Raw genomic sequence first — 21,606 nt, 5'->3', positions numbered from 1 at the left:
TCTCTCCTGCACCTGAATTCTAGACTACTCCAGTTTATGTCAGCTGGCGGCATTGGTGGAGTGGAGGTGCATTCCGCCCCGCCCCCATGGCCAGGCAGTTAATGCAGGAGAGCTGCATTAGACTGAATGAGAGCTCTCCCTGGCTGGGAGAGTCTTCAGCTGGCCAGTTAGAACTAGATTCCATTTTGTGCCTCCTGATAGGTGCAAAGTGACCAAAACCAGGGGAGAGAAGAAGAATATCACTGTCATCACTGCCATTGGCACCAATCTCTAGCAAAGATCTGGACCCAAAACTCCAGCTGAAATTGAGGAAATGAAATAATTTTTGGGTGTGTGCAGGATCAGATCTTCAAATACATTTCAGTACAAAATATCAAGTAATTATTTGCTTGGTTTCTTTCTTGTTTTTTTTTTTTTTAAAAAGCACAGCACATAGTAATTTAGCCAGATCTGAATTTATTCTACTAAGCTATTTCTCCTCTTTTTAGCAAAAGGATTATTTCTGTTACACTCCTTCCTGGGTTGTCAGTCAAATTTCTATGGACTGGGTTATGCCTCTAGGTAATGGATAGTGCATAGGCTGTGCCAGTCCAGGAATAGCCCCGGGAAGCAGTGTGCCTCACAGACCCCTCCCCCCCTTTATTACAGTAACTGAAATAAAGAAAAACATTTTTGTATAGAATTTATGAAAGTGTGGAACCATTTCCTGTTCACAGATTTCAAAGTGGACCCATTTTTCATTTGTTGTGAACATTTTTGTGCATTTTCCAAAGTTTTAACAGCAATGATCAAAATCGTGTTCCATCACAATTTCAAACATGATTTCAATAAAAAAAAAATATGAACAACAATGTTGTGGAAACATTCATAAAAACAAAAAACAGTAAGATGTCAACATTTTTTTGCAAAAAGTCTGTTTTCAGAAGGCAGCCATTTTTCACTCTACATTTTCTTTGTGCTAAAATGTCCCCCCAGCTCTAGTCACAATTCCTCCCCTGCTTTCTCCTCGCTCCTGGATGTAATAATTTACCACTGATCTAGACCAACAGTTAATTACTAACTCCTCCACCAGGCGATGGCTCATCTACTCTGGCCAGTGAGGGGTCTGGAGTAGAACCAAGGTTCACCCCTACCCTCCCATCTATTACAGGGAGTGAACAGGTGAATAACCGAAAGCCAGGTTAGCCTGTCTATAGAAAAGGTAACGAGGGTTCTTATTTCCTTGTGCTCGTGTACAGTCTAAATCCCAAAGTAGCTCTTAGTACTCTCCCTCCAAGAGGTCAGTAGGAAAAAAGTGAAGAATATCAGAGTGACTCCAAAATGCACACTGTAGATCTGAAGATTATAGATATTTCATCACACTAAGTGCTAGAAAGCCATACTCTACAAGTTTGATTTTCCCAGAATAAAATACTTGTCTTTTTCTTACATTTGCACATTGTTCAATGAAATAAAAACAAGCTGCACAGGCTTTTATTTTCCACCTAAAATAAAAAGGAGCTGGAACCTCGGAGCTCAACGTCGGTATAAATTGCATTGAAATGTTTGTTTTAAATTCAATTTTAGATAAAACAAGGTTAGTAGTTATTTCTAGTGCCACCGGAGCAGCCTACAGTCTTTTGCTAATAATGTTCTATTTGCCCTGGGTGTTTCTGCAAATAAAATACAGACCAAATTAACTGAAACTTCTATTAAAGGATTATCCCATTTATGAAATCAACCTTACAGATTACAGAAAATGACTATGTATTCAATTTTGCTTTGGCACCTTTTTGCTCAATTAAAAATGACTACAGACAAATCCTTCTTGTTGTTTGACTTGAGCTCATGCAGTATATGAGGACCAGAAGGTTGGAATTATAACAATATTTACTTTAAAACTGCTAATATAATATTCTAAGCAGCAGAGGCAGTGACCTGTATAGTTAAAGTTGCCCAACACTTTCCATGATAAGACCCTGGTTTCAGTTGCTTATAACTTTTCCAACTTTACATGGTTCAGGCTGAAATTTTCCCTTTTGAGAGCCTGCCTAAGGCTGATTTTGGGGGGAAAGTTTCAGCTAAAATGGTTCAGCAGTTTTATTAGATTAGGGAAAACTATGTTGTTTTGCCCATTTTCAAAAAAAAATGTGTCAACCATTTGTTGTGAAGCTCTAGGGCCTCTATGCTTTGGAGCAGGGACTTGAGATTTGGCAGGAGCAAGGAAAGGTGGAGTGTGGGGGAGAATAGGAGCTGGGAGCTAGAGGACAGGAGCAGGTGGAAGAACCTGCCACTTTCCTTACACAACAGGAGATTAGTGTGTGCACTTTAGGGTTCAAAGAGAACCTGTCCTGTAGTGCTCACTCCTTACACTAACAGTTGCTATTACCTGTGCTGTTCATTATCTTTTCAGGTGGATTTGCGGGATGGCAACCGTGAAAAACACCGAGTGCATCATATGCTGCAAGGTTGGTGGGTTGCTGATGAGGAAAGGAGGGGATTTGACAGGTGCATGGTTTGTGAATGTTAGGTGTAGTGGTCTATATGTGCTGGAGAACAGATATAAACACCTGGAGATAGTGGTAAACTTACTTACTAAAGGACAGATCTGTTTTTAATAATAAAGGATAAGTCACATAAATGTTAGGCCACGATACTGCACAGTCACCCACATGCTTAACTATGAGCCAGTGGGGTACTCACAGTGCACAACGTTAAGTAGATGTGCATGTCTTTGTACGTCTGACATTAAGCTTGATCCTGATGATCAAGTCCCACAATGGGCTGTGCCCTAGCTATCTCAAGGACTGTCTCACTTTCCATACCTTAAGATAGCTTTGTAGTTTCTCTCAAACTCCCCTCCCTCTCCCCCACAAACAAAAAACCCCTGGAACTATATTTAGAATGAGACTTGCAAGCATAGGGGTGTGTAGAAGCACAACAGCGCCTCCTGCTGGTCATCCGGGAATTAGCTCTTTCCAACACAGAGCGCCCTCTGCCGGCTGGTGTCCCTCCGGACCCCGGTGCCCTTTTATCTGGGGTGCTGCCCCCTGACAATACCCCCCACATTCTGCCTTTGGGTCTCCCCTCTCTGGGGAACCCCCAACCCTCTAATCCCCCCTTGCCTCAATCTGGGCTACTGCCAGTCATCATCAAGCCCCCGCTCTCTGGGGCGGACTGCAGTGTAAAAGCCACTCATCATAGGCATGGGGGGTTTGGACCAGCTGCCTTCCTCTACCACCCAGTACCTCTGTGGGCCTAGGACCAGGCCCTGTAGCCTGGGAGTTGCCAGCCTGGAGCTCCCCTGCTCCTCTGGCCTTTCCCCAGCCATGCTTCACTCCCAGTGCCTTTTCTGCCGACAGCCAGGCCCTGCTCCCTCCAAGACTGGAGAGAGCCTTTCTGATAGGGTTACCATACGTCCGGTTTTTCCCGGACATGTCTGGCTTTTTGGTAATCAAACCCCCGTCCGGGGGGAATTGCCAAAAAGCCGAACATGTCCGGGAAAATACCGGCCGGGCACTTCCCCTCCCGGGCTCCAGCTGCTCTGCTCCTCCCCTGACTCTTCGGCTCTGTTTAAGAGCCGAGCTGCCCGAGCGCTCCGGCTTCGGGCAGCCCCCTTGCCTCCGGACCCCAGCCGCTGGCCGGGCACTTCCCCTCCCGGGCTCCAGCTGCTCTGCTCCGGCGGCGCAGGGTCCGGAGGCATGGGGGCTGCCCGAAGCTGGAGCGCTCGGGCAGCTCGGCTCTTAAACAGAGCCGAAGAGTCAGGGGAGGAGCAGAGCAGCTGGAGCCCAGGAGGGGAAGTGCCCGGCTGGGGGCGCAGGGTCCGGAGGCATAGGGGCTGCCCAAAGCCCAAGCGCTACCGGCTTCGCGGTTTGCCGGGCAGCCTCCAGACCCTGCGCCCCCGGCTGGGCGCTTCCCCTCCCGGGCTCCAGCTGCGCTGGGGAAGCGCCGGCCAGGGGCGCAGGGTCTGGGGGCTGCCTGGCAAACCGTGAAGCCGGTAGCGCTTGGGCAGCCCTTTTCGCGTGGCTGGGAGGGAGGAGGGGGAGTTAGGGTGGGGACTTTGGGGAAGGGGCGGAGTTGGGTGGGGAAGGGGCGGGGCCAGGGCCCTGTGGAGTCCTTTTTTTTTTATTTTTTAAATATGGTAACCCTACTTTCTGAGCTCCTGGCTCCCAGCCTTTTTATACAGGCCAGCTGTGGCCTGTATGGGGCATGGCCCCAACTGTGGCTATTTCCCCAATCAGCCAAGGTTTGCTGCTTTCCTAGCAGCAGCCCTCTCCCAGTCTCAGCCCTCTTCCAGGGCTGATTTCAAGCCCTTCATGGCAGGAGCTACAGGGTGTAACATTTTGTTTGCATAGGTTTAAACTGTAGACAAGATTTACACCTAAGAAAGTGATCCAGTGAGGGAAAAGCTCAGGCAGAGCGAGAATAGACTTTACTGTTGATATTCAAATCAGAGAGACTAAGGCATGGGGGGGGTCTATCCAAAGCCCACTTTAGGTAACTAGGGTCTTTCCGTTAACTTAATTGGGCTTTGAATGAGGCTCAGAGAGAAAATGAATATCACTTTACTGCTCATATTCTCAGCTTCTGAAAAGAACTGCATCACAGTGCCAATAAGCACTTCTGCCACCAGTAACATTCAGTTAAACAGAACTAGCAAACAGCATCTTCAGCAGCACCATCTGGTGCCTCCCAACGATGTTACAAAGAAACCAGGCTTTCTTGGTAGCAGCCCTGCACTGGAGAACTCATATTGACAAAGGATCTTGCCATCTTCAGACCAAAATATAAGACCTTTCTCTTGACATTCGATTTCCCACAGTAACTATCTTAAACTGGTGGCAAAAGAAAATCAAACAAAAATCTTCCATTAAGTATAATCACGTTGTTTTACAAGGAGCGGAATACTTTATTTATGTAAATTTTTATATGCGGCTATCTCGGCGATGGGAACAAGACGCATGATTAGATTTTAAGTGATTTGGAACAGGGACTGCCTTTTCATTCTGTACAATGCCAAATAAAAAGGGGCCTTTAATCCTAATTAGGGCATCTAAGCACTACCAGCATACAAATAACAGATACAGATACTGTAATATTCTATTTTAGTCAGATATTATTGCTTATGACTGCGTTCTTCTAAATTATGCTTCATTGTGGTCATTCTTTCCAACTTGGCATCTCTGTTGTGGTTACTCCTGCAGAGAAAATTTTGGATTTTATCCAAATGATGGGAAATTTTGCCCATTCAGACTATCTGAAGCCGATAAGCTTTCTATTGGAAACTTCCCATCTGGCTCAAAATACTGCTACTGCATTTTTCAGGGATGTGACTCCTTTACAAATGCCCCTACATTCCATTCCATTCCAGATATGAAAAAGCAAAACTCCTTCAAATCCACATCATGCAGAATGTGAGCTATTTTTCTAAACTCTATATTCTTATATAGAACACAGCTGAATTCAGACTTGTGGAAGTAGTGGAAAGTGTATAATGTCAACATAGTTTCTGAAAATGACAATACACTCTTTAGTATCAGAGGGGTAGCCGTGTTAGTCTGGACCTGTAAAAGCAGCAAAGAGTCCTGTGGCACCTTATAAACTAACAGACGTATTGGAGCATGAGATTTCGAGGGTGAATACCCACTTCGTCGGATGCATGTCATACATTCTTTAGTGATTGAATAGAGAGATCTGAAAAATTCCTTATAAAATGCTACAGTGTTCCATGGAACATTTTCTAGTAATAGCAACTCAGTGAAATAATATTCTATATTCTGTAGGTTTTTTTACCATTATGACTGTAGTACTATTATTAGTAAAGTGCTACTCTCTCATCTCTCATATTTGATTTAAATGCTTGTGTCTGGCCTCAACAGTACTTAAGTGCATGCTTAAAGTTGAGCATATGTTAGTGTTGCTCTGAACAGGAATGTTTTCCAGAATTGGGACCTAAGTTTGTACTGTGATACAACTGATTATCTGCCCCTTGAAAGTGAAGATTAATGTCCTAGGTAAAAACAAAGCTATTTTTGTTCATTTTGTACAATGGCACTCTTAAATACAAAGGAGCAGTCAGTCACAATGCTAGTGACATATTGTAATATATGGCTGATGATGCAAAAAGTGTTGAGCTATACATGCATTTCAATTCTTTGTACATAATAGACCACTTATTTCAATATGCTGGGGCTCTGCAGGGAGAATAATAGGATTTATCATGGGTGGTTATGAAACAACTGTTGTATAAACATATGAAGTAGTAGAAAAGGAGAAGAAATAAATCCCTCTTTTCCTCAGACAGTGAGCATTTCTTATGTAATTTTTTTGCATCATTGTAAATGTTTGGTTTTATGTAATAACTGAGCAATAATACAATTTGACAAGTTAAAATATGTATGTGTCATGTCATATTAGTTTGTATAAACAGGCATAGATTCACTGAAGCCAATTTACACCAGTTGGGGATCTGGCCTCAGAATTTTAAACTCAATTACAAAATGCTTTGAGAGGAAAACACTTCTTTTGATAGTCAGGGCTAAGTTTAAGAAAGGATCCTACCGGATGGGTCAAAGACCACCTGATTGCCAGGATGGGGGCCCGCATCTATAGATACCATTGGTGTTCCCCTCCGAACATCCCAGAACTTCATCACACCGTAGGAGTCACAGGAAACAATGGTGTCACCCTGCCAAGTATTAAAAAATGAATTATTATTTGTGCTTCAGAGAGGAAGAGAGCACAGTGGCATACATGGAGCTGATGTGTAATAATGTTATGAATACTTCATTATACCAGTTTTATGAACACTGGAGGTTATCAGGTCAGTGAGGGGAAGTTACTGTACATTGGGTTATTAACATTTTTTCTGTGACTGTACTGATATAACTTATACCAGGGATAGTTGAATGTTTATTATGCACCTATAATGCCCACATTCAATGGGGTCTGTGCATGAAGATGAGAGAATGGCTTCTCAGATAAGAACGCTCAAGCACTCACTTGAAAGACAGTGGGGCAAGCTGTTAGTTTCAAGGATCCTGTCTCCAACAAGTTGCAAACCTTGTCTTGCCAAAGCAGGGAGTTACCAGATCAAAGGGCTATAAACTGTGAAAAGGTGACATGATTTGGGGGAAGTGGGGTGATTTGCCAGGTGCTTTCCATGGAGCTGGTCCCCATGTGGAAGATGGTTGAACACCTGATAAACTAGACATGTCCAGATCCTTTTCCCATGTTTTTAAGATGTTTTCTCTTAAAGGCTTTTGTTCTAAATAAATAATATGTGACTTAAAGCTGGCTCTTTGATCACCGATGACCACTGCCATTGCCCTGGAGGGAACAGAATTGCAGGGCCTGGACAAAAGTCAGATCTGCTGAGGTAACCATTGTCAATACACAGGGGACTTCAACCCAGAGCCTGGTCTGAGAGTAGGTGACCCGCATGATTCCATCCTAAGAGACAGGAAATGTCTAGAGGCCTGAGACCTAAAGGGGTTGGGGGTGGGGAGCAGCTCATAGAGTCCAGGAAAGATGCAGTTAACCTGGTAACTGTGAATTTGTAACTGAAATTGTATCTTTAAATGCTTTCATTTTCCATGTTTTGCCTTTTGGAAAATAGAGAGTGAATGAGAAATTATTTTGTAAAATGTCTAAAAACCATATTTCAGGGGGGAAGTTCATAAAAATTGTCAGGTTAACTTCACATTAATTGCAGATCAATTTTATATGCAAAAAAGATTTAAATGCTAACTACAGTTGAAGTTAACCAGCACTAACATTTTGATTTTTAAAGTTATTTTCATTAAGGGTTATGTTAATTTTACAATGCAGAGAAAGCTTATGTGGTAACTGACTGCTAATAAAACTAGTCATTAAAAATATAAATAAATATAATTAGTACAGTAATCTCATCAAAACTCAATCAATATAATACTTAATCTTTCATTGCAATATAGCATAATCATAACCTGCCCTAGACCTCCAGTGCAGATGGTGCTATTGGAGGAATTTAAAGAGGAGCTACTTTTGTCAGTGAGGTTACTGAGCTCAGAAAAAAATCAGTGGTTTTGCTGTGACAAATAATTCACAGAATAGCCAGGACTTATATTCACTGATGGAAACAGCAAAGAGGATGTTTCAAAAGGTACATGTCTGACAGCATCCATATAGAGCCTTTTGATGCCACTAGGACAAAACATGAGACCTTTCTGTAAGGTATATTATTAAGATCCCTCACTCTGTAGACCTTAACCAAATAAAACTCATTTTCTTCAGTGAGGGCCACATGTGGGCAGAATTGTATCTCTATATTAGCCATTTCTAAATAGCTGTACAGGTTTAATATAACCCTATTGTGAAAGGGTTTAAACACCAGAAGAGAAAGTTCATAGGAGGTGTGACAGTTCTTGGGGACTGAGTCACCTTGTTACTCCCTGCCACCAGCATCAGGGAGACATGCTTGTACTTAACTGGGTGTCGTCTCCCTGGCAACACCAGCCTGTTAGCCACCCAAGCACTCTCCTCTGAGCTATTCCAGCCCTTGCTTTGCCTTGCAGGTTAATAGTTGTACCCCAGACCATGACTCCCTTTGAAGCATTCCCCAGTGATACCCAGCCCCTGACACTGGCTACTCAAAATTACCACATCTGCTGTCCCCAAGGAAACAGTGTACACACCAATTTGTATGATTCATCTCAGGATCGGCCCTTTTCTTAATATCACAGCACTTAGATATATTTATAGTGAAGGCAAGCATAAGTTTACTACCAGCGAGTCAAGAGATAGTGAGGAAGGACATTGGAAACAAAAGATTACATGTAAAACAAAATCATAGCATGCTTTCTAGAGACTAAATTTATCTATTAGATTAACCTCCTGTCTAATGAAATTTATCTCACCCAAAGCCTTTCGCAGCTTCTTCTATCAAGGCAGGCAGAAATCCTATTTTCATGAATGTAAACGCACTGCCCATTTACTTCCTAGGTTCACCATAAGGGAGTGTCTTCTTTGACTTCTACTTATATCCCCAAAGTTAATTACCTGTACTCAGAAACAGTATAACCCACTCCCCCATTCACTTGTTTTTGTGTTCTTTTCTGCTGACTACATCTCTTTGATAACTTCCTATGTAAATGGTCATTCACTGTTAGCTTACATTCTTAATTTACATGTGACAGAGAGAAAGGCGAATAAACATCTTTTGTCTGACAAAAACCTGTTTCTCCATCTCTACTGTGATACTGAGTCTAAGAACATATTTCAGAACATAAGTGCTTCATAGTATCTGTACATACATTTCACAATGATATCACAGAGCAGTGTGACCCGGCTTTCATTTAAGGCATCACATGACATTCTTTGGTGAAGCAGAATGTACATACCTGAATCAGGATATTTTATAACCCTCTTGCTAGCTGGCATTAAGGGGTGATTGATTGGGTCATAGAAGGCCTAAGCTAAATAAATACATGAAAATAAAAAATCTCCCTATTACGGTTTCTAGTTTGATAAGGTTGTGAGTCAACCAACAAAACACACATCACCAAAGTCTCTGGCCATATTTCTTCCTGAGGGAAATCATGAGTTGACCATCACATAGTTTCAGGTATTTTACCCAGTACAGTGTACACCTAATATAAATTTCAAACAACATAAAAGCTGTATCAAGAGGGCAACTCATGTCTATAGAATTCTCTGGTTTTTCATCAGCTATAAGAATAATCCATGCCCCTTTTTCTTCAGTACACTGACACCCAATGTGTTTTACTGATTCAGCTCATGATGCAATGCCTAGGGGCTCAAGGGCTATATGGTAGGGCTAGGTACCTCTTGCAAGGGAGTGTCTGCACATTTTATCACAGCTATACATAATAGAGTTTTTCAGAGGAATATTGGAAGAATTCTGGAAATATGGCCGGGGGGAAGGGGGGAGAAAGAGGGAGGTTACTTGAGGTATGTAGAAGGGAAATGCATTTAAATCAGTGTCAAAACTCCTGGGGAAAAAATATTGTCCCAACAAAGACCCTGTGAATCTCAGGCAGGACGTTGAAAGAACAGGGTAAAATAACTGAACAGTGCGATGAATGGCTCAAGATTACCATATAGCAATCGAAAGAGACTGAGAAGTGCTGCCAAACTCAGGAAGGCTTTTTCCCCCTCTACTCACTGAGGTGATGCAGAAAGAGTCATAGTTTTTTCCGGTATATGAGGAAAATGTGAAAGGCATATCTTATGAAGTCTGGGTGTTAAATGTATAAATTTTTAAAAACAAGCCAAGGCGCTTTCCACAGATCTGCTTATAATAGATTATACATTCTGGTATAACTTTTTCTCATGTTAGCTCCTCAGCAAACAATTTCATTTTACAATATTTGCCCTGATCCTGGAACCCTGGCTCATGGACTCTTCTTGATCAGTCTTTACCCATCATGCAACTAGTCCCATTGACAGTCTAGCTTGTGTTGTGGCATTTAGCAGCCCAGGGTAGGAAACGAGATGGAGCTGTATTGCCCCAGTGGCAGTTTTGTGAGGTACTGTGCCTCAGGAAGAATGTGAATGCTGCATCATCCTTGGACTTCTCTCCTCAGTGGTCTAGATTCATAGGCCAGCACAGAGGGACAGGGGAGAAAAAAGATCCTGCTTATTCCCCACCCCATATGGGAAAACTTGCACTCCAGGAACTCTGGTTGTGCTTATCCCTTAAGGGGGTGCAAAGGAAGATTCCTTGGCCCTGATCTTCCAAACACTTAACTTCTGTAGGACTACTAATCTGCTTAAAGTTAAGCACAGGCATAAGTGTTTGCAGGACAGGCACCCTTGTTCTCCTCTGCTATGCACCCATTCTATGGCTCGGGACAATCTCACCTTCAGTGGTTGGTTACATGCCTACGTATGGACAATTAATGTGAGTGAGGGTAGTAAGATCAGGCCTCTCACCCTCTTCAATATTAATAATAAATCCACACAAAAAACAATGGCAAAAGAACTGGGAGGATGCAAAGGAATCCATTCCCAAATCAGTGAACGCCATTAATAAGGCTGACCTAGTATAATCTGTTGCTGCCACCGCACCAGCAAGGAAAGCATTAAAAATGATTTTTGTATGGTCTAAAGAAATGTCTGTTTTGTCCTTTAAATGTCTTATCAATGCAGTCAAAGAATAGACGAACACATAATGCAGCCAACTACAGATGACTACAGCAGCACCAGAGGAGGAAGGAGAAAAGGCTTCTCTACAAGGAGGACTCTGGCTGCTGGCCACCTTGGGCAGTAGGCAGTGCTTTATCCCTCATCTAGAACTGCATCCCCCAAGGTCAAGAACTGTATTATGTTGTACTGGCAACAGGAGGTGAGGAGGAGACCCCAGTAGCTGAGGAAGAGAAGCCACCTTCCCACAAGACTGGGAGACTTCCAGCCACCCCATCCAAGAGAAGGAGACTATACCAAAAGGTTGCAGAGGCTCATCTGTCCCTCTGACCACGACCTGCTGCTCATCTATGTGGGCACTAATGATACTGCCAGATATAACCCTGTATGCAGTGTGGTTATAGCCGTGTCAGTCCCAGGATATTAGAGAGACAAGGTGGGTGAGGTAATATCTTTTATTGGACCAAATTCTGTTGGTGAGAGAGACAAGCTTTTGAGCTACACAGAGCTCTTCTTCAGGTCTGGGAAAGATACTCCAAGTGTCACAGAAACTGAACAGATTGATTAGCATAAGTAGTTAGCACATATTCTAAGGGACTATTCACGGTGAAGTGGTTTGTTACACCGCTAAGGTCACAGGAAAAAAGGAGAGTTAGTGGGTTATAGATTGTTGTAATAAGCCATAATTTCAGTGTCTTTATTAAGACCGTGATTTTTAGTGTCTAGCAAGGTCCTGAATTTAAACTCCCAGGCTCATCTTTTGAAAGTGTTGTGCAGGTTTCCTTTGAGGATGGGGAGTGAGAGGTCAGCTATAGAGTGTAGATATAGGTATGACCCTGAGCAGATCGGCAGTGAAAACAGAACTCTGGGAGCCAGGGTGAAAGAATCAGTGGTGCAGATGGTGTTCTCATCCAATTGCCAGGGAGAGGGTAAGGGCTCAGGCAGGGACATGCAAATCCTGGAGATGAATGCGTGGCTGCAAAGGTGGTGTTGACAGGATGGCTTTGGCTTCCTCAACCATAGGATACTATTCTAGGAAGGGGGACTGCTGGGAAGAGATGGGGGATAAGCTGACCAAGAAATAGAAGACCATTTTCACACACCGAATCGCCAATTTAGTGAGGAAGGTCTTTAAACTAGGCTCAAAGGGGTCAGGTGACAAAACTCCATGGGGATGTATATAAAAAAGGTGATCTTAACAGAGGGGTTACATCATAGAAATGTAGGGCTGGAAAAGACCTTTAGAAGTAATCAAGTCCAGACTCCTGCGCTGAGACAGGACCAAGTAAATCTAGACCATCCCTGACAGGTGTTTGTCCAACCTATTTTTAAAAAACTCCAATGATGGGGATTCCAAGCCTCCCTTGGAAGCCTGTTCCAGAGCTTAACCACCCTGAGAGCTAGAAAGAACATAAAAACATAAGAATGGCCATACTGGGTCAGACCAATGGTCCATCTAGCTCAGTATCCTGTCTTCCGACAATGGCTGGTGCCAGAAGCTTCAGAGGGAGTGAATGGAACAGGGCAATTTAATGACGGATCCATCTGGTTATCCAGTCCCACTTTCTGGTTTAGGGACACCCAGAGCATAGGGCTGCATCCCTAGTAATGAGCCAGCCAGCCTCCAAATGGGGGGAATGGAGATGGAGAGGTCACCACGGGATCACTGCCCAGGACACAAGTCAAAATGGGCACTTACTGGATGCCAGGGGAGGATGCGTCGACTGGCTAACTCCAGAACCAGGGGGCCTTTACCTCTGGGATCTATGTCCCTTCTGGCTGCCTTAAAGGAAATTATGACTGTCTGAAGAAACACTGCAAGTGGAATTGCTACTGTTGCTGCTGACTGCCATAGTGGTGTCTCTTTACAGACAGATTATAAACTCCCAGGGAATGCAGAGTAGCTTGGGAATCCTTAAAAGAGTGCAGGGCATCATCAGTCTTTTCTGAAAAAGAAACCCTACTATGAAAAGGTTAAGACCTCAATGATCTGCTGCACATTGGGCGCTGTACCCAAATTCTGCAGCCATAATGACTTCCTCATGGTCACAGCTGATGCCATAATTCTGGCCGAGGCATCCACCATGTCCAGAGCTAACAGTAACGGAGTCTTGGCTACCAGACAGAGTTCTGCAATTAATGCCTTAAACTCTTCCCTGGAGGCTTCTGGCAACTTGTCTGCAAACTTAGACATGGCCACCCAATTAACAAAGTCATATTTGGACAGCAACATCTGCTGGCTCATGATGCACATCTGCAGGGAAGAGGAGGTATAAATCTTCCTCCCCATCATTCAATCGTCTTGGACTCTTTGTCTTTAGATGTCGACTTATACCTTCCCTGTCATGCTCTGTCATTTGCTGAAGTTGCCACAAGGGAGTTAGGGGATGGGTGGGAGTAGAAACCCTCAGAAACATGCACAAGGACAAAGTATCATTTGGCCACATGCTTTGCTGTGGGAGGCAATGAAGTGGGAATTTCCAGAGGGCCTTTGCAGGCTCCAAGAGAAGCTCATTTATCAGGAGGGCTACTTTCCCTGGAGCTGATGATTGAAGAATACCCTCAGCATAAGCATGTTCTCCTGCAGAAATTCAGCCTAGAGGCCTAAGGTAGTGGCCATATATGCCCAAAGAGGTCCTGATATGCCTTAAAGTCCTCAGGCATTCAGGAAAAGGAATGTAAATCCCAAATTAAAAACCATAGTAAGAGGACCAAAAAAGTGCGACCGTGGCTAAACAACGAAGTAAAAGAAGCAGTGAGAGGCAAAAAGGCATCCTTTAAAAAGTGGAAGTTAAATCCTATTGAGGAAAATAGAAAGGAACATAAATTCTGGCAAGTGACATGTAAAAATATAATTAGGAAGGCCAAAAAAGAATTTGAAGAACAGCTAGCCAAAGACGCAAAAACTAAAAGCAAACATTTTTTTAAGTACATCAGAAGCAGGAAGCCTGCTAACAGCCACTGGGGCCACTGGACGATCGAGATGCCAAAGGAGCACTCAAAGACAATAAGGCCATTGCAGAGAAACTAAATGAATTCTTTGCATTGATCTTGACAGCTGAGGATGTGAGGGAGATTCCCAAACCTGAACCATTCTTTTTAGGTGACAAATCTGAGGAACTGTCCCAGATTGAGGTGTCATTACAGGAAGTGTTGGAACAAATTGATAAACTAAACAGTGATAAGTCACCAGCACCAGATGATATTCACCCAAGAGTTCTGAAGGAACTCAAATGTGAAATTGCAGAACTACTGTGGTATGTAACCTGTCATTTAAATCAGCTTCTGTACCAGATGATAGTGGATAGCTAATGTGACGCCATTTTTAAAAAAAAAGGTTCCAGAGGCAATCCCAGCAATTTCAGGCCAGTAAGCTTAACTTCAGCACTGAACAAACTGGTTGAAACTATAGTAAAGAACAGAATTATCAGACATGTAGATGAACATGATTTGTTGGGGAAGAGTCAGCATAGTTTTTGTAAAGGGAAATCATGCCTCACCAATCTACTAGAATTCTTTGAGGGGGTCAACAAGCTTGTGGACAAGGGGGATCCAGTGGATATAGTGTTCTTAGATTTTCAGAAAGCCTTTGACAAGATCTCTCACCAAAGGCTCTTAAGCAAAGTAAACTGTCATGGGAAAAGAGGAAAGGTCCTCTCGTGGATCGGTAACTGATTAAAAGATAGGAAACAAAGGGTTGGAATAAATGGTCAGTTTTCAGTACTGAGACCAGTACTGTTCAACATATTCATAGATGATCTGGAAAAAGAGGTAAACAGTGAGGTGACAAATTTTTGCAGATAATACAAAACTACTCAAGCAGACTGTGAAGAGTTACAAAGGGACCTCTCACAAAACTGGGTGACTGGGCAACAAATTCGCAGATAAAATTCAATGTTGATAAATACAAAGTAATGCACATTGCAAAACATAATCCCAAGTATACGTATACAATGATTGAGCCTAAATTAGCTGTTGCCACTCAAGAAAGGGATCTTGGAGTTACTGTGGATAGTTCTCTGAAAACATCCACTCAATGTGCAACGGCAGTCAAAGCTAACAGAATGTGACGAATCATTAGGAAAGGGATAGATCAAAATACAGAAAATATCATAATGTCTCTATATAAATCCATGGTACACCCACATCTTGAATACTGGCTGCAAATCTGGTCACCCCAACTCAAAAAAGATACATTGGAATTGGAAAAGGTACAGAAAAGGGTAACAAAAATGGTTAAGGGTATGGAACAACTTCCATATGAGGAGAGATTAATAAGACTGGGACTTTTCAGCTTAGAAAAAAAATGACTAAGGGGGGATATAATAGAGGTCTATAAAATCATGACTGGTGTGGGGAAAGTAAATAAGGAAGTATTGTTTACTCCTTCTTATAACACAAGAACTAGGGGTCACCAAATGAAATTAATAGGCAGCAGATTTAAAATAAACAAAAGGAAGTATTTCTTCACACAACACACAGTCAACATGTAGAAATCTTTGCCAGAGGATGTTGTGAAGGCCAAGACTATAACAGGGTTCAAAAAAGAACTGGATAAGTTCAGGGAGGATAGGTCCATCGATGGCTATTAGCCAGGATGGGCAGGGATGGTATCCCTAGCCTCTGTTTGCCAGAAGCTGGGAAAGAGCGACAGGGGATGGATCACTTGATGATTCTGTTCATTACCTCTGGTGCACCTGGCATTGGCCACTGTCAGAAGACAGGATACTGGGCTAGATGGACCTTTGGTCTGACCCAGTATGGGCATTCCTATGAGCCCAGCATGGTAGAGTTGTCTGGAAAGGACAAAGAAGCAGTTTGCTGTGCCAATGACTGGTCCTGTTCTTGAGTCACAGGATCTGGCTGGGAAAACCCTGGAAATCCAGAGGGAATGGACTTAGCAGTTGCTTGTAACTGAGGTGGTTCAAGAACAAGAGGACCAGTGATCTTGCTCTTCAGTGGGTTGAAGAGCAGGACCTCAATAAATGAGGAGTATCCCAAGGATTCCAAGGAGGCCACTGGGCAAATAGATAAGCCCTTGATGGCCAGTAGCACTGGAACAAGAGCCCCTGTCCCAACTGTGGGAATGATGCCAATCTTGGCACTGATGGTAATCTGAGGATGGTCTCCGGTGCCTATTGATGACAACAAAGAGGAGAATGACCCTGACCTGGATCTCGAGGAGTCTTGGAGATTCTCCAGTAACAACAGGAGAGCAATCCCTGAGGAGGAAAACAAAGGATCGGAGTCATCCGAAGCCCAACACGGGGCAGCATCAGTGCTGAAGTGCAATGGGGAATCTGCATCAGTGGTACACACTCCCACCTGGTATCAGAAGAGGCACAGGCACTGAGGCCAAGGATAGCACTGAACTGGACAATGGAATCTGCTGCCAGGGCAAGGATGGTGCTGAAGGGCACACCAGCATCGAGGGGCCTTCAGTGCCAAGCACTGTGTCGGCCTCCATTCCACAGTCTGGGACCCGGCAGTGGTGAAGTGCCGACAAACCCAGCAGCTCTAAGATACAGCCAAATGGTGCCAAAGGCACAACCGAGGATGAATCAGTGAAGCTACAGCACCAGAAAACTCCTGAACTAGTGGAGAGTCAGGGACTAAGAGGCAAAGCAGGTCTGATGCTGCCTGATACACCAGCAGTGTGGAGACAGTTCAATACTGCCAATGTCAGCAGTATTGAACTCAACAGACCACGCCATGCCCAGAACTGGAGTCGGCGCTGTGGACCCCCACTGATCTCTGTGTGGTATCGGGGAACTGATGGACCTGCTCCTGCCCATGTGCTGGCAGGAGTATGGTGCCGGTCAGCACATCTCTTACATGATGAGGAAGAGTCTCCCTGAACCATGGAGTGGTCCCGATTAGTCTCATGGGACCTCTTCCTCACAACATCAGAGGAGGGGGGTATGAGTCCTCTTCCTCTTGGGAGAAACCCCAGAGTTCAAACATACAGTGGCATCACTAGCTGGTTCTGAAGGGGACTGCCTATAAGACAAGGGCCATGGTCCAAAGTGGGCCTCATGACCTGCTCCAGAAGGCGCTGCTTTAGCTGTAAGTCTCTTGCCATCTGAGTCCTCTTTTTGAATGACTTAAGAAAAAGCACCATTCCTTAATGTGACCCTCACTGAGACTGTGCAGGGATTACTATTGGGGATGCTCCCCCGCTACATGATGGACAATGCTTGAACCCTGGTGAGGTCATCACACACAGGGCGGTCAACTACTCTAACACTGTACGAACACTAAACTAAACGTGAGGTATTACTAACTATTATCTAGAGGAAAAACTCTCCACAAACTGAGACTGAAAATGAGAGGTGAAAACAACACCCAAAGCTCTGATGCTAGCTGTAGGTGGTGAGAAGGCACTAAGGGGGAGGGGGTTGGGCGGTGAACCACTACCAACTAAGAACTAAGATGGGTGAGGTAATATCTTTTATTGGACCAATTTCTTTTGGTGACAGAGACAAACTTTCGAGCTGCACAGAGCTCTTCAGTTCTGGAAAAAGTACACCGAGCATCACAGCTAAATGCAAAGCAGAACAGATATTTTAGCATAAGTAGTTACCACATATTCTAGGGGACCATTCAAGGTGAAGTGGCCTGTTAACATCCCTATAGTCAAAGAACAAAAAGGAGGGTTAGTGGGTTACAGATTGCTATAAGCCATAAATCCAAGGTCTCTGTTCGGTCCGTGATTTTTAGTGTCTAGCAAAGTTATGAATTTAAGCTCCTAGGCTTTTCTTTTGAAAGTGTTGTGCACTGCACTGAGAAGAGTTGGCAGTTTCTCAAAGAGACAATATTAAAGGAGCAACAGCAAACCAACCTGAAGCAAAGGAAAGATTGGAAGAATAGCAATAGCAATATAGCTCTGTCAGGAGCTTTTTAATTACATGAAAATAAAAAGCAGAAACATAGACAAATTGCTAAGGATGAGAGCATGTAGGGACAAAATCAGAAAGGCTAATGCACAAAATGAGTTATGCCTTGCATGGGACATAAGAGGCAATAGGAGATTCTATAAATATATTAGGAGCAAGAGAAAGATGAAGGATAGTGTAGGCTCTCTACTTATTGGGGAAGCAGAACTAGTCACAGACAATATGAAGAAGGCTGAGTTGTTTAATTCCTATTTTGCTTCAGTCTTCACTAAATAAATAGTGATTAGATTCTAACACAATTAATGTTAACAACAAGAGGGAAGGAATGCAAGTCAAAGTAGGAAAAGAAGAGGTTAAAGAATATTTAGATAAGTTAGATGTATTCAAGTTGGCAGGGCTATGAAATTCATCCTAGGGTACCTTAAGGATCTACCTGAAGTTATATCAGAATAATTAACAATTATCTTTGTTATGGAGGACAAGTGAGGTCCCAGAGGACTGGAAAAGGAAAAACATAGCACCTATCTTTAAAAATGGTAACAAAGAGGACGTGGGGAATTATAGACCAGTCAGCCTAACTTTGATACCTGGAGAGATCCTGAAACAAATTATTAAACAATCAGTTTGTAAACACCTAGAAGATAATAGAGATATAAAGTAGTAACCAACATGGATTTGTCAAAAACAAATCATGCCAGACCAACCTAATTAGCTTGTGTGACAGGGTTACTGGTATAGTGGATGGAGTGGGAGGGAAATGTAAGATGTAATATATCTGGATTTTAGTAGGGCTTTGGACACAAACCCATATGAGATTCTCATAAACAAAGTTTGGAAATGTGCTCTAGATTAAATTACTATAAGGTGAGTGCAAAACTGGTTGAAAGACCATACCCGAAGAGTAGGTATCAATGGTTCACTGTCAAATTGGGGACACTTATCTAGTGGGGTGATATTTTCATTAATGACTTGGATAATAGAGTAGAGAGTATGCTATTAAAATTTATGAACACCACCAAGCTGGGAGGGATTGCTAGCACTTTGGAAGATAGGATTGGAATTCCAAACAACTTTGACAAGTTAGAGAATGGATCTGAAATCAACAAGATGAAATTCAATAACGTCAAGTGCAAAGTACTTCACTTAAGAAGGAAAAATAAAATGCACAACTACAATATGGAGAATAACTGGCCATGGAGGTAGTACTGCTCCTAAAAGGGATCTGGGAGCTATAGTGGATCATAATTTGAGTATGACTCAACTATGTGATGCAGTTGCAAGAAACGGCTAATATCATTCTGGGGTATAACAACAGGAGTGTTGTATGTAAGATATGGAAGGAAATTGTGCTGCTCTACTTGGTACTGGTGAGGCCTCAGCTGGAGTACTATGTTCACACTTTAGGAAAGAGGACAGCTACAAAAATGTTCAAAGTTTTAGAAAACCTGACCTATAAGGAAAGGATTAAAAAATCGGGGCATGTTTAGTTTTGAGAAAAGAACACTGAGGGGACTGTTACAGAGAGGACGGTGATCAACTATTCTCTGTGTCCACTGAATGTAGACAAGAAACAATGGGCTTAATCTGCAGCAAGGAAGTTTTAGGTTAGATATTAGGGAAAAAATTCTAACTGTAAGGATAGTTAAGTTCTGGAATCGGCTTCCGAGGGAGGTTGTGGAATCCCCCTCACTGGAGGTTTTTTAAGAACAGGTTAGACACACACCTGTCAGGGATGGTCTTCTAGGTGTACTTGGTCCTGCCTCAGTTCAGAGGGCTGGACTACATGACCTCTTAAAGTCCCTTCCAGCCCTATATATCTATGATTTTATGATTCTGTGGAATTTTAGAATATAGGGAGTCCAGATTCTGAAATCAGATACATTGATGTATATCTAGAGTAATACAACCTAAGTCAGTGTAGCTACTTTTGGTGTATATTAGTCTGGGAGAACAGAATGCAGCTTGTTGACTTCAGTGGCAATTACAGGAATCCAGGATCAGGCTCCAGATTATTACAACTTTAAAATGGGTCAGATTCTGTGTCTAAGCCTTAGAATCCTAATTTTCATTTCTTTCCTGGAGGTAATGAATGCAAGAAAAAGCATGGGGTCATCAAACAAATAGAGGCATTTAGACTTGAAGACATCCATTCCCTTCCAAAGGAGAAGGTAATGACCTGCAAACCAGTATTAAGGTATAACTATAATGAAATGTTTAGGTTCATTTGCAGGGGATGTAATATTTCAAAACTTATTTCTGGCATATTACAAAGAAATGTTGGAAACAAAATAATGAAAAATGAACAATGGTCAGTCATCATCTACATTTCTCAGAAAGCAATGAGGGACAACACGTCAACTTTCTGATTATGAGGTTTTGAAAAATGACTCCAATCACCATAGACTAGATTTTCCAAAGTACTCAGCGCTACAGCGGGTTGGAACATTTAGCAAAATATGCTGTTTTGTCAAAGGGCCAACATTTTGCAAAGACTTAGCAGTTTCCATGAAACTTCAACTGGGTCTCCGGTAAAGACTGTCAATACCTGGATGGTTAGGGTACTGGCCTGGGATGTGGGAGACCCATGTGCAATCTGATTTGGCATGATCTGGGATAAAAAATTGTGCTCAAAATCTGGTAGAGCAGGGACTTGTACTTGGAACCTTCTTTCCAATGCAAAATGAAAACAAATTTTGAAACCTCAAAAGTTGTCACAAAATGTAACTGTTGTCCTCTGGACAGCTCTACTCAGTACCGATAGTTGAGGGCAGGATTTCATAAGAGCTTATTAGCCAGATTTACAAACAATCTCTCCATGCTGAGTACTGTTAAAAATCTGGTCCAATATGTACTCATCTAATTATCCATAGTTTCATATGGTTCCTTTCACAAGGTTCAGTTCATATAAATTGCAAAGGCGAGTCAGTCATTACAAATATTACTAATACTTTTCTCAGGTGCAGTAATGAATATTCTCAAATAGCAGATTTATTCTGAATTAAGTCTCAGTGAAGCTAATTTTCAATAGAAAAACAATATTGAGACTGGAATTAGCTCTGAGGGCAGCCACCATAGACTTTCATAAAGACATTGGCCCAAATTTGCAAAAATGGACACTCACTTTGGGTGTGCAACTTGAGACACCCAAGTTCCGATTTTCAGAGGTGCTGAACATCCACAACTCTATTGACTGGAGAGTTGTAAGAGCTCTAAATGAGACTATCACATGGTAGCACCCAAAGTGTGAGAAGGGATGCGACATAGATGGCTATGAGTGACTTCTCCTTTATATGGATCCTCCTCTACCCCACTTACAAGGGGAAGCGGTACTGCATAGATCCCCCATGTAGGCTGCTTCAAACATTGGGCATTAGGAATAGACCACAAAACCTCCACTTCCTCTTCCCTTTCTCTCCCTTCTGTAGGTTATACCCATCAATATTGGCATTTCACTTATGAGAATTATTAGTTTCTATTATATCCAGAATATCATAATCTCTATAATTTAATATGATTTCTAGATCTTTGTGCATGTTGCTTGTGCTTCTGGCATTCCTGTACAGATGATTTAGTGGGTCAATACAAA

The 21,606-nt window shown here is 42.7% G+C and overlaps 1 protein-coding gene across 1 annotated transcript in view; it reads right to left on the bottom strand.

Annotated features, from left to right (window-relative positions):
• The window catches only part of SPAG16 (sperm associated antigen 16), a 771,051-nt gene that overhangs the window by 126,203 nt on the left and 623,242 nt on the right, over positions 1 to 21,606 (bottom strand). The window contains exon 15 of the mRNA XM_065413738.1: positions 6,541 to 6,667. Within this exon, the coding sequence (XP_065269810.1) occupies positions 6,541 to 6,667 (127 nt within the window). The remainder of the gene's footprint in view (positions 1 to 6,540; positions 6,668 to 21,606) is intronic.

The sequence above is a fragment of the Emys orbicularis genome, chromosome 11, assembly GCF_028017835.1.
Source record: "Emys orbicularis isolate rEmyOrb1 chromosome 11, rEmyOrb1.hap1, whole genome shotgun sequence".
Classification (NCBI taxonomy): domain Eukaryota; kingdom Metazoa; phylum Chordata; order Testudines; family Emydidae; genus Emys; species Emys orbicularis.
This window is presented reverse-complemented; position numbering and strand designations above follow the sequence as displayed.